This window comes from Tenebrio molitor, chromosome 1 (genome assembly GCF_963966145.1).
Source record: "Tenebrio molitor chromosome 1, icTenMoli1.1, whole genome shotgun sequence".
NCBI classification, from domain to species: Eukaryota; Metazoa; Arthropoda; class Insecta; order Coleoptera; family Tenebrionidae; genus Tenebrio; species Tenebrio molitor.
The window spans coordinates 19,162,275-19,174,435 of NC_091046.1; the positions used below are offsets into that span (position 1 = coordinate 19,162,275).

Sequence of the window (12,161 nt, forward strand, 5' to 3'; positions counted from 1 at the left end):
TGTACTACATTTTCTGTTATTTATATTTTTTGAGAATCAAGTGCGAAACGGGGAGATGGTAAGGATAAACGATTATTTAAAGAATTTAATATCTATTCAATTGTGGTTCAACAATTATAAATAGGAACTTCAATGGGGATGGAAGTCCAGTAAATTTGGTCTTACTCCAATACCAACTATAAAAGATCCTGCACCTGAAATATACATTATTAAAATGCATTTCATGTAAATGTAAAAAAGGATGTGGTGCTGTATGCGGTTGTAGGCAGGTGGGCTTAAAGTGCCAATTTCGTGTAGCAACGTACTCCCTGATTCTGAAGATGAAGACGAGCAAATATCTGAAATCAATGAATTTCTATCCTGGCAAGGGCCAGATGATCCTGATGATGATGATGAATGATGACCCTGAAGAACAAGAGAAAAATTCTCAAGAAAAAACAATGACGGATTCAGCTCATCAATACTATCTATCTTCATAAAGAGATCAAAAAAAGTAAAACGGTAAACTGCTACTGCAGCGTGGACTATGCCTACCGGGGACATCACGTTAAAAAAAAAAACACGTCCTATTGCTCTTCCTCTGTGGTGATGTGGAAAAGAGTAAAAAGTACAAAAATAATAAAAATGCTCGATTTCTATACGCTGTAACTACGAATTGATGTGACAAAAAAACATAAAGAACACAAAATGTAGAGAATTGCATGTTCTACATTTTTTTATAATAACTTAGATAGACGTATGTATCTCGCACAGATAACGAAATAATCCCAAAAAAGTGATTTTCCACCCCTATTCTCCAATATGGCGGCGCGAGCGGCAACCCGCCAAGGTCGCAAACTCAGCAATATTAATAATATGCCTAATTGAAGATTCCTGTCAAGTATTAACTTTTCTGTACATTTTGCAAGGTAAAACCTACCTATTGATTGGACTATATTAATATTCAGTAATCAATTCGGTTCAATTTTATAGTATACCCCAAGGTTGGTAGAACTGACTAATTTGTATAATAGGTTGCCTCGAAAATTGGGGGGAGGGAGGCAAAGTAACTCGTGACGTAAAATCAACCCAGAAATTTTGAATGTTTGAATAGAACCCAAGGTTTATAAGCTCCGTGGAGTGCATTGGGTGGCTTTTTGGGCTTTATTCTGGCGAGGGAACACCTAAAGCATGATCTACAGACTCTGTCGTAAAATTTTAGTACATTGTGACTTCACGAGTAACTTTTGCGCGGGGAAAAAATTCAAACTATTGCTTTAAATGGCAACGAGGCAACCTACTATACAAATTAGTCAGTTCTACCAACCTTGGTATACCCTAGATTAATTTGGTTAATCGCGGCATCTAAAGTTACGTCGTTTGGTGATTTTATTACAAGAAATTTTACTTTACTTTAATTTTACCTTACTTAATGTTTTAAACATATACGTAGAAACTGCAGCCTTTACAAATTTTTAATAATAAAAATTGTAATTATAATTTCAAAATAATATAAATAACTTGATTATTAAAAACAATAGTAATTTACGTTATAAGTCCGGTAGGTTACAAGTACTACCGGATGTATATCGTAATGTATTTTATTTCATACTGGAAGTCTCTTGTGCATAATAATTTTAATTCAAAAATTAAAAACTCACATTATTCTGTGAAAATAGCATCACCTTTTTCCTGTGGCAACGGCCGTTGCTATGGTTTTTTTTAGATTTAATATTTTTTGACTTTTTCACTTTTCAATGTCAGATTTGATGGATAAAAATAAAACAGTCCGGTAGGTGTTGCTTAGTGACACTTTCCGGCTCTGATACTGTTATAATTCACCTACCGGACTCAAATTGATGATGCAATCGAACATCTACCGGACAGTATGAAATAAAAAATTATACGTAACACATGTCATGATACATGCTGTTATCTATTATAAAAAAATATATCCTGCAATTTAATACCATAACAAGATCGTAAGTTTTTTTTTAATTACAAGGTTTTTCAGTGTATTAATGTAGATTAGCTATGTATATAAATGCGATACATGGGGATTTTACGTTTATTTCAACTACTGATCAGTAAAATGAATTTTTTTGCCGTAAAAATAAATTTAGTGTACCTTTTAGCATCTATAACAAATGTAGGCTTCTTTGTAATAGTGTGTTATACTACATTAATAATTTCTCATTGTAGGGCGAAAAAATCAACATAATTGATGTAACAAAGGAATGTAGGGAACCTTGCGATGGTAAGGGAACTTTTGAACCAACTTTCAGAAAAGACGACAAAAATATGGATTTGACTCTGGATACACCGGTTGATCTTAACAATGAAGATACGGTAAGTAAATTTAAGCGTAACTTCAGATACTTAAAGCTTTTTATTAGTTTATCATGAAGGTTCATCAATATAATGAGGATACGGACGAATGGGAATATTACACTGAACAAGATGGGGTAATATGTCAGTACATAGAACAGTTTTTATCAAAAGCTTGGGATAAAGCGAAAATAAATGCTAATCCCGAAATTAAGGAAACTTGTGGTTTGCTAAAAGTAAGTTTTATTGACTTTTCACTTATTTTAATATGTACTATTGCGGGCAAAAAAAGTGGGACATCAACGTCATTGTCTTGACTTTTAATGTGAAATAACCCTTACCTGATTCTAACCCTACTTTGAATCGATTGACGTTGTCATTATGTATTGTACGTTGTAGGGAGCGATTGTAAGTAAGCACGTAGTGAATATTTATTTAATGCAAAGTTCCAATCAAAATCTACCTTTATCAAAAGAAGAGGGCATTTGGAAAAGGAAAATAGGAGGATAAAATAAATTTTTAAACTGTCAGCTGGAATAGTGTCAAAAAAAATGACAATAAAGCTTGAACTACATTGAATTTTTCAAAACTGACAGAAATTTGATGTCCTACTTTTTTTGCCCGCAATAGTACCTACAATTTGACACTCTTAGTAAAAAATATTTTTAATACGGTTCGCAGCATTACCACACCATTATAATTATAACAAGCTACATTATTTGTCATTTTTTTATATACTCGTATACTCACTGGTCTATTCCATTCAGTGAGCAGGAAAACAAATAAATTAAATTTTAAATATTGTCTAATTCTACCCTTAAATCGTCGAAGTCTACTAATTTATGTTTTCACAAAAACCCCGTTCAAAATACAACATTGCTGTATAGAAATATTATTACGGGTGATCTTTTTCGTAATGGTATTTTCACTTATAATATCTCTAGTGCATTGATTATTTCCGGAAATTTTTTCGAATGCATTTCTAAAACGTATTAATTAGCCCGAGTGGAACACGAGGGCTAATTACGTTTTTGAAATGCATGAGAATAAAATTTCCGGATATTAATCAATGCACGAGGGCATATTCGGTAAGAAAATCGCAACGACACGGACATTATGCTTCTTAAATTATAAATTTTTAAATCGTACGACACTCATTAAAGACCAATAGAAAAATTAGTTCACGAGCCATAACCAAGACAACAACAAAATAAATGATTTTGATTGGCTGAAAAAATTTCCACTTATTAATTTCATGTTGGGTTAGCTAGGTGCAAAAAATTTCCAGGAAATCTCAATATTGTTATAGAAACGACACCGAATTCTGTTTTTCTATTGGCTATTTTTAAGTGTCGTGCGATTTTCATTAGTTTATTTGTCGTATGGTTCCTTTTTTGAAACTGGTAATTTTAACTGTGAGTACTAGTGCTTTGAATAAATACATGATTGTATTTGTCCGAAGATTTTTGTGAAAAATGAAGGACATAAATTTATGGAATTTTATTCTTTACTTTATACTCGCACTGTTTATATTTCTAAGCCTAGTTTTATTTTAGGGAAAATATCAATGGACAAATTTTGAACTCAACGATAGTGACGTTATAGTTCCTTTGAATATGCAAGGAATTTATTTATTTGATGTTACAGTATATAGCGGAGAAGATACCGTTATATGCTTTCAATTGCACATAGAAATTAATGCTTAAACAAAGTAATTTTTTCTGTAGCTTGTATTAAAATTGTGAATCAGTAAATTTTATAAGTTTAATTGTACAGTTCTTTTGATCCTTATAATTATTATATCCTTACATTGTATATGTATGTTCAGTAGCAACCACAAATTTTATAATTATACAAAAACCAAATCAGTTTAAAGAACACCTTGCATTATTGACGCTTCTATCGTTAACATAATTTATTGCCAGATAGTTGATATGAACGTTTGCTGTAGGGAACATGTTATCATCTTGTTAAGTGAGCGCTAATTTAGTGGTCATAAAAATGTGATTGCAGTGAGTATTGATTTACGGGGTTGTAATAAACTTCTCTTTATACGTAGGCATTTATCAATTATGTTCTTTATACTTTATTGCCTATTTAATTAATACAGTCATAACTATAACATTTAAATCTTGATTCGTGATGGATTTATGAGATAACGCAGACTACACTCTTACATATTCTAATACCGATGTGCCATTACATTATTAGCTATAAATTGGTAATTTATTGGCCCATCTAATTAATATCTAATTTATCTTAAGTATGTGTCTTAAAACGTTTAACGACGGAATTTTAAATGTGTAAACCATCACCAGTCTGCCACCTTCTATGAAAACATGTGACAAACCGAAAGACTATGTAGCAGGAAATACAAAAGGTTAAAGGCGTTAGGCAATGGAAATCATAAAATTTCCTGCAAAATCAACATCAACCTGTACAGATCCTGTACGCATGTGTCCCTTCCATCTAGACAGCAAAATGTTACCCGAAGTTCTTTCAGATTTAACACTCTCATCTTTTATACTTATTTGGTCTGCTTGAAGCTACGTCTATGTATCGATCCGTCGGCGTCGCGGCGTGGAAAGCGGATTCCGCCATTTGCTTTGTTTACGGTATCTCGTGTCGTTTTCTGGTGCGGCTGTTGTGCGAGGAAATGGACCTCATGGATGTTTGAACCGTTTTGTTATCATCTCTTTCCCAAGTATTGTTTTATGGCATTTTTTACAATTATCGGATAATTAGGAGGTAAGTTCCACCCTTGATTGTTCTACATGAGGTTATGCATATTTTGCCGGTAGTGATATAATCTCTTATAAAATTGATTATTATTTAATCTAATTTTGATACCATATTTTAAATAAAAATTATTGGTGTGTTTTTGACATTAGGAACCGTTATTGGAGAAATCATTACAAAAATTAGCTGATTCATTTTCAGAATTGTAAACTATACCTAATGTTATATGTAGTAGTCATTTTCGAAAAACTGAAACTCTATCCTTTATTGCTGGTATTACTTATAACTAACCTTTACATTAATTACAATTTTGCAATCGAAAAACTTTCCTATACTTCTACTGTAATGTTCCACTACACACTGTAGTTCCTCTTACTACTCCACTTGTAAATTGCAACATGCTAATGGATGATATTGGCAAAATAAACGAAATTATTAATTCATTATAGTTTTGTACCTTTCAAAATTTTAATAGATATTGTAATATGTAGTTTATTTTGTTGAGGAAACTGGTCAGTAATTTTACAAACTTCTATTGATAAATACAGATTATATACGGCGTGATTAAGAATGATTGAATTTGATGGTAACAATGAAATTTGGCAAATTTGAAATTTACCATCATTTCTGTAGTAGCATAAACATAACCGACATAACCAAAAAATGTTTAATGTCGTGTTAAAACATCCGGTCAGTGCCAATTACGAAACAAAAAACATTTTTCAATTGTTTCATTGCCAACAGACTCAGTCATTGTTGATCAGTGATCAGGCTATAGATATTGTCCTTTTTAATAATCTAATAGAATATAAGGACATTTTTAGAACAAAAACTATGTATTTTTCTGAGGTAAAAACTAATAACAAAATGAGGTAGTAAAATTTAATAAACAAGTAATAATTAAATGTACATATAGATATAAATCATAAACAATGCACTTCTTCAAGGCAGAGTGCCTAAAATACTTGCAGCATTTCCACGTTGAATTGCCAATGAGATTCTTTGGTAGAAGAAAAATTTTGCTCTAGAATCTCCGGATTCAATCATAAGTTTTGCACCAATGAAATCGATAAATGTTTTACATTCCAAACTCCATGGACCTAACGTTTCGAAAGCTAATGCTTTAAAAATATAATTTGCAGACTTTTTAACGTTAGTAATTTCGATTTGATTACAATGTTTAACAGACCCCTGTTCAAAGTTATCGCACCACTCGATATTTTTTCCTATATTCTTATTGTAAATGGAATTATAAAAGAAATATATTTTTTTCAATATTCAATTAATGCATTGTCTTATTGTCTAGCAATTTCCCTTCACATCACCAAATGCCAGTATTGAATAATAATTCCAAAAAAAAAAAACGATACAGGCAGTAATTGCAGTGATGTGATAATTTTGAACAGGGGTTTATATTGTTATTGTTCAACAGTTTAATTATTTGCGATGCATTACTTTCAACTTTTATAGTAAATGTTTTAAAGAAAATAAATTCACTTCCAAGATTTTTAGAAAATCGTATTCAAATGTAACATGCAGCTTATTTCTAATATGATGGTACGAGTATTATAATAAACCTACCAGGATATAATATGCAACACTGTTGATATTTGTTTATAGCAAACTAAAAATATCGAATAGTAATTAAAAACCCTTAAATAAAAGTTATACTTTTATTACAGTTCTGTCCTTTACATTTTATAAACATACATCTAAATTTAAACGGTTTAAGAATATTCATCAACTACTATTTGTGATAAAAAAATATTATTTGTTGCAAAATCAGGTTAACAAAAAAAAATTTAAGCGAAGGTTGGATATTATACGAGTAAATATAGATACAACAAAAAAATCAAACAGATTAAAAAATATATATTAAAGGCGTGTTCGTTTATAAAAGTGTAAACATTTACATTCAACAACTTGTTTACAAACAAACAAAATCTAGTATCAGTCCTTCTTTCTAAATAAGTTAGATGTTACATACTATAACGCTAAGGATTATTAAAATTTTTGATAGAATATTTGGTAATGTATTGGTGTTTCCTTCAGATTTCTTTTGAAGACTTGTTTGTCTGTCGTTTGTTTTGAATTTATTTTTTACTTGACACAAAATTTCTGCGGTGTCATTATCAATACATTTTCCATTCTCTATGAGTTTCTGGGCGGCATACAACGGTAAATCACATGATGTATAAGAACATGTATTCTTGTATTCTTCCTCTGCAATTGTCCCATAAAATTCGCCCAGCAATGCTGTGTTATATCCATATCCAATACTTGAAAATATCCAACCTAAATTTTCACACGAACAAAAGAAGGCATTATGATGAAATTTGAGTTCTGTAGCCACATTATCATAAGCTTGCATATCTGGATTCAAACTAGCAGCGTCCATAAAATTTATGAAATTGTGATTAAATTCGTATATGAATTTCAGGGAGCCAAAATTTCTTTGAGAGTTTTGTAATAAGCCTGGACTAATCCTTTCAAAAGCACTGGCACGTATATATTCAAAATGATTATATGAGATTTCTACATTTTCAGCCAAAATTGAAATCCCATAGGATTGCAAATTGTTCACACTGTTCATGCTAAATACGAAATTACCAATCGTTCCATTGATTGCACCAGAAAATATATCTATAAATTTATTTTCCACGAAAACGGCTTGAATTCCGGTTATTTTGAAAGCCAAGTGTTCACAAACTTCTATATAACTTTGTCGAATTGAAAAATTGCCGCTTTTATTAAATGCGACTTCAACTGCTAAGTGTTGCAGACGTTTTACTTTCACCTTGTTCCATGTTAAATTATAAAAATCTTTTAAATCGTTGAATGCTTTGGGAGCAACTGTTCCTATGTTGATATTTTTAAAAAGCAAATTTTGAAAATCTCTTGCTGGATTGAAGCATCCTGGTAGAGGCAGTCTTCTCTTAATTTGTGAAAACGTGTTTTCTGGAATATACTCTAGATCTGCTATGTTTTCAAATATGATAGTTACGGGGTTGTGCGTAAAAGTGGACTTTACAATAAATACATTTGTTATGTTAATCACATGTAGTTGATTAATGGGCCTGTTGTCAGATACACATTGAAATGATAATCTTAAATTGCTACAGTTCCTTATCATCACACTTTCAGTATTCACTGGAGCTCTGAATTGCCAAAGGTAAAAAGTAATATCCTGAAAAGATAAATATATTAATTGTTTATTTGGTCAATGGCGAGAATTAATTACATATTTATTAATGCATGCTATATGGTATACAAAAAATTTGTTACACAGTTTAGGACTGGTTTACAAATCTATGAGGGGCATGATGACCAACTCAGTAGACAGGGACTTAACGTGACTTCCGAATCACGAGATAGAATATAGCCTTTTTTTCTTTTTAATTTCGCCCTGGGTCGGAATTGAACCCGCGACCCTCGCGTCTCTGAGCCGAAACGGACTCCCTTACATAACAATTTTTTTGAGAAAATGACTAATTTTTGATGTAATTTTTTTTGTATGGGTTTATTTAAAATACAAGATTTATTTTAATAGACCAAACAATTTAGAAGATTTACGGCAGAGAATTCGCGCTGAAATGGAACAAATAAGCCCTGACATTATTGAGCTCAGTGTACAAAGTGTCGGTGAGTGTCAAATGGTTGGCGGGGGACAATTTCAACATTTGCATTAAATTTTATTGTTAATCTTAGATGTTTGTTTGTTTTTGTTTGAAGTCAATTAAAATTTTTTCATCAAAAATTAAATTCAATTTTTTAAGTAAAATTTGTCATTTTCTTAAAAAATTGTTACGTAAAGTACAATTTTTTTTTCATTCATCGTTTAGGAAGTAGAAAGGTCTATCGGAAAGAGGAGAAAAAAGTGGGGGTTGTCATTTAAAAAAATTGGTGATATTATTTTCCAAAATAAAATCGATGTGTCCGCTAATACGAATTTTGTTACAAACTTTATGTTTACACTGTATAATAGTTTTCATTAAATAACAGTAGATACAAATATAAAAATTGCTGCTATAATGTATTTTGTAATCGACGGAATTCTGGACAACTGTACAACTGTAAGTACATAGGATAGCGCTGCAATCCTTAAAAAACTTTAAACTTCCTTTAAGTCAATTCAAATTTGCATGGACACTACAGTATATTATGGTAAATTGTTCAAAATTGTTTTAATCACGAATACAGGAGTGCTAATGAATTTTCAATATTTTAATTGCAAAAAATAATGACATTAAACATTAAGCAAATTCACATAATATAACACAGACATATAACACAAAAATTAATAAATATTTAGAGCTATGAGAAATCTTTGGAGTTTAGAAAAAATTTCTATTTTACCACTAACAATTTCAGCAACGGGAATAGTACCGTAATCTCTTTTTAAAAATTTAAAAATTCTGGATTTAGGGAACACATTGGTAGTTGAAATTCAAAAAAGTATATTATTGTACTCATGTCATATCGTGAGGAAATTCCTTAACATTGACACAGAACATAATACACAACAAAGTCAAAATGCGGAGGCGAGACGCCGGTAATTATGTTGATAAGCACTGCACTATTACTTGGTAGTAATATCCGTAATAGTGTATGTACTCCGGCAAAATTGCCGTGCCGCCGGGTGGCGGAAGGATAGTTGATTTTAGCAAATATCAGGAAAAGCCCATATAACTTTCAAAATTCCGTAAATTCTATATTTACATTATCATCTTATTATGTCAACATCATCATCAACATTATCAATTTTTTGTTTATTTTCCTTATTATTATGCATTCGTATATTTTTACTTTTCAACTATGTATTTTTAAAACGAAATTTTACTAATACTGATAAGTATTGCGCCTAAATTTACAATTAAATTATTTAAAAGTACATTAGTTATTTTTACAAACTTACATTTTCATTGGAAGGACATGTATAAGCGATCCGGATTTTACCATTATCTTGTACACATGAAAATCCGCCAATTCCACATTTCGAAAAATATATTCTGGCACAGTCACAAGAAACCAAAGCGACTAAAAATATGAGGATCATATTCCAAACTTCTTTGAAAGACATTGTGCTAATTAATAAAGAATTTTCTGTTTGTAAAATGTATTTATCAGCAAAGGATTTCCCGTCCCTCATCATTATCGTAATACAATAATTTCATAGGAATCCCAGTGATTTATCTCTTTTTATTATAATTAACAATGCATTATTTAACACGAAACAAAAATGCATTTTAGTTATTTAAAAAAAAAACTGGTGAAAATTAGCCAAAACTCGGAAAAGGTGGGTTTTCTTCGAGTAACGACACCTCGCAAGACACATTAAAATTTAAAAGTGTAATAGTTATTTTTTGTTCGACACTGTCAGAATTTGAGAATTTTCTCCTATGCGAACGGATTTTGATAAATGTCACAACTTGTCAAAACGAAACGTCAAGCTAATTTTAAAGGTTTTAAGCGATTTGGAGCCTTTAAGGGGCTCGTCGAACAAAAAAACGTTGTATTCAACTCGTTTGTGTGTAAATTGGGCCTTTTTTGGCACTCGTGGGCCTTTAAAATGGTCCACGCGTGCCAAAAAAGGCCCAATTTACACACAAACTCGTCAAATAAACTACTATTACATAATTAGTGGGATAAAAGCAATATTACAGGACTCGAGTGTGAAGATTGCAGATGACGAGGGCGTTAGCCCGAGTTCATCTGTAACACACGAGTTTCCTGTAATATGCTTTAGCCCACGTGTTATGTACATCATTTTATCTACCGCTGCTAATTATTAATAAAAAAAAATCAATTTTTGATTTTGATAGTTGATAGTTGTTAAATGTCAGTTTCAATCGTTTTCATTCAAAATCAAAGCGATAAGATTGAAACAATTTGCTCAATACCAGGACAACCAGCTAATTCTGTTTGTAAACAACGCGTTGTTTTTAATTTTTTTTTATTGGTAAGCTATTTTGCTCATTTAAAACACGCCTGAGCGTGCATAAATCGAACTTTTAAAAACGCGCGTTTTTTAAAGTTTCCATGGCATCATCAACAATCCGAGAGGACCGGAGAAACGTGAAGTCTAAATATTAACTTATTAATGATTGATCTGACAGGAGTACCTTGTAACATCAAATAAAATACTACTAACAAACGTTTCAAAAGCTTTAATCAAATATTCAACAATCTTACCTAATCTTTTAAATGAAAAAAATAAAAGTAGTCACTTTTTTGAGCTTCGATATTTTTTTTATACAGGGTGTTTTCGAAGTTGAGGTGTTCCTTTTAACCTGTGATAGTATGCGTTGTTCTAAAGAGTTTTAGCCAAAGTCACCTTGGTAAAATGTGTACGGCAATGAAGATACAATAAGTTAATCTTTTTGAAATTTTTGAAACCGGTCCTGCTCAAATTTGCGCTGATTTGTTAGAAATTAGAATTGACAAAAAAAAAATCAAATGAGCATGGACGTTAATAAAAAATACTGTCAGAGTTGTCATCTAATTAGTCGGAATGGCTTTATCATTACGAAAATAATGAGCTCACAGATATGTTGCTAATGCATGGGCAACGTTATCACGTTATCAGAATGCAGCTGCGCCGTCCAGAGAGTACGCAGAGCGATTTCCAGAAAGACACCATCCTGGGCCACGTCAGTTATTAATCTAGGACAGCGGAGAAATAGACAGGACCGGACTCAAAATTTTAGAAAACAATAAAAATATACAACCAATTATCTCCGTTAATACAAACATTTTACTAAGAAGATTTAGGCTAAAATTCTTAGGAATAATGTATAGTATCTCGTGTTACAAGGAACCCCTCAACTTCGAAAACACCCTGTATTTTAAGAGATTTCATTCAAACTTGGAATATGTAAGGAACCATTAATTATTGAACTTATTTTAACAAATTAAAAACAGAGAGACCCTGGAGCAACCTACTACTAACATTTATGTACTAACATGTGCAAAAATAAAGAGTTTGAAATCAAATTGGATTAAAAAAAGTCTGACAATTTGGCTAATTTGTACCAATTGTGATGTTAATATCTGGTGTGGCTTCCTCTTGCCTGCCAAACGTCGCTGCAGACTTCGAATAAGCCTTCGCAATTCAT

The 12,161-nt window shown here is 31.5% G+C and overlaps 3 protein-coding genes across 3 annotated transcripts in view; 2 read left to right on the plus strand and 1 right to left on the minus strand.

The window, feature by feature from the left end:
• The first annotated feature begins 2,019 nt into the window (after window positions 1-2,019).
• Window positions 2,020-4,075, plus strand: LOC138125488 (uncharacterized). The gene is made up of 4 exons (XM_069041191.1): window positions 2,020-2,128; window positions 2,182-2,328; window positions 2,376-2,543; window positions 3,864-4,075. The coding sequence occupies exons 1-4, from the start codon at window positions 2,024-2,026 to the stop codon at window positions 4,011-4,013; spliced, it is 570 nt and encodes a 189-aa protein (XP_068897292.1). The 5' UTR covers window positions 2,020-2,023; the 3' UTR covers window positions 4,014-4,075.
• An 838-nt stretch (window positions 4,076-4,913) lies between these two features.
• fz2 (frizzled 2) overlaps window positions 4,914-12,161 on the plus strand; it is a 76,827-nt gene continuing 69,579 nt past the window's right edge. The window contains exon 1 of the mRNA XM_069038334.1: window positions 4,914-5,055. The gene's annotated coding sequence lies outside the window, so the exon portion shown is untranslated. The remainder of the gene's footprint in view (window positions 5,056-12,161) is intronic.
• On the minus strand, window positions 6,706-10,154 carry LOC138124667 (uncharacterized). Its single transcript, XM_069040140.1, has 2 exons — window positions 9,962-10,154; window positions 6,706-8,233 (listed from the first exon to the last, which is right to left on the minus strand). The coding sequence occupies exons 1-2, from the start codon at window positions 10,124-10,126 to the stop codon at window positions 7,019-7,021; spliced, it is 1,380 nt and encodes a 459-aa protein (XP_068896241.1). The 5' UTR covers window positions 10,127-10,154; the 3' UTR covers window positions 6,706-7,018.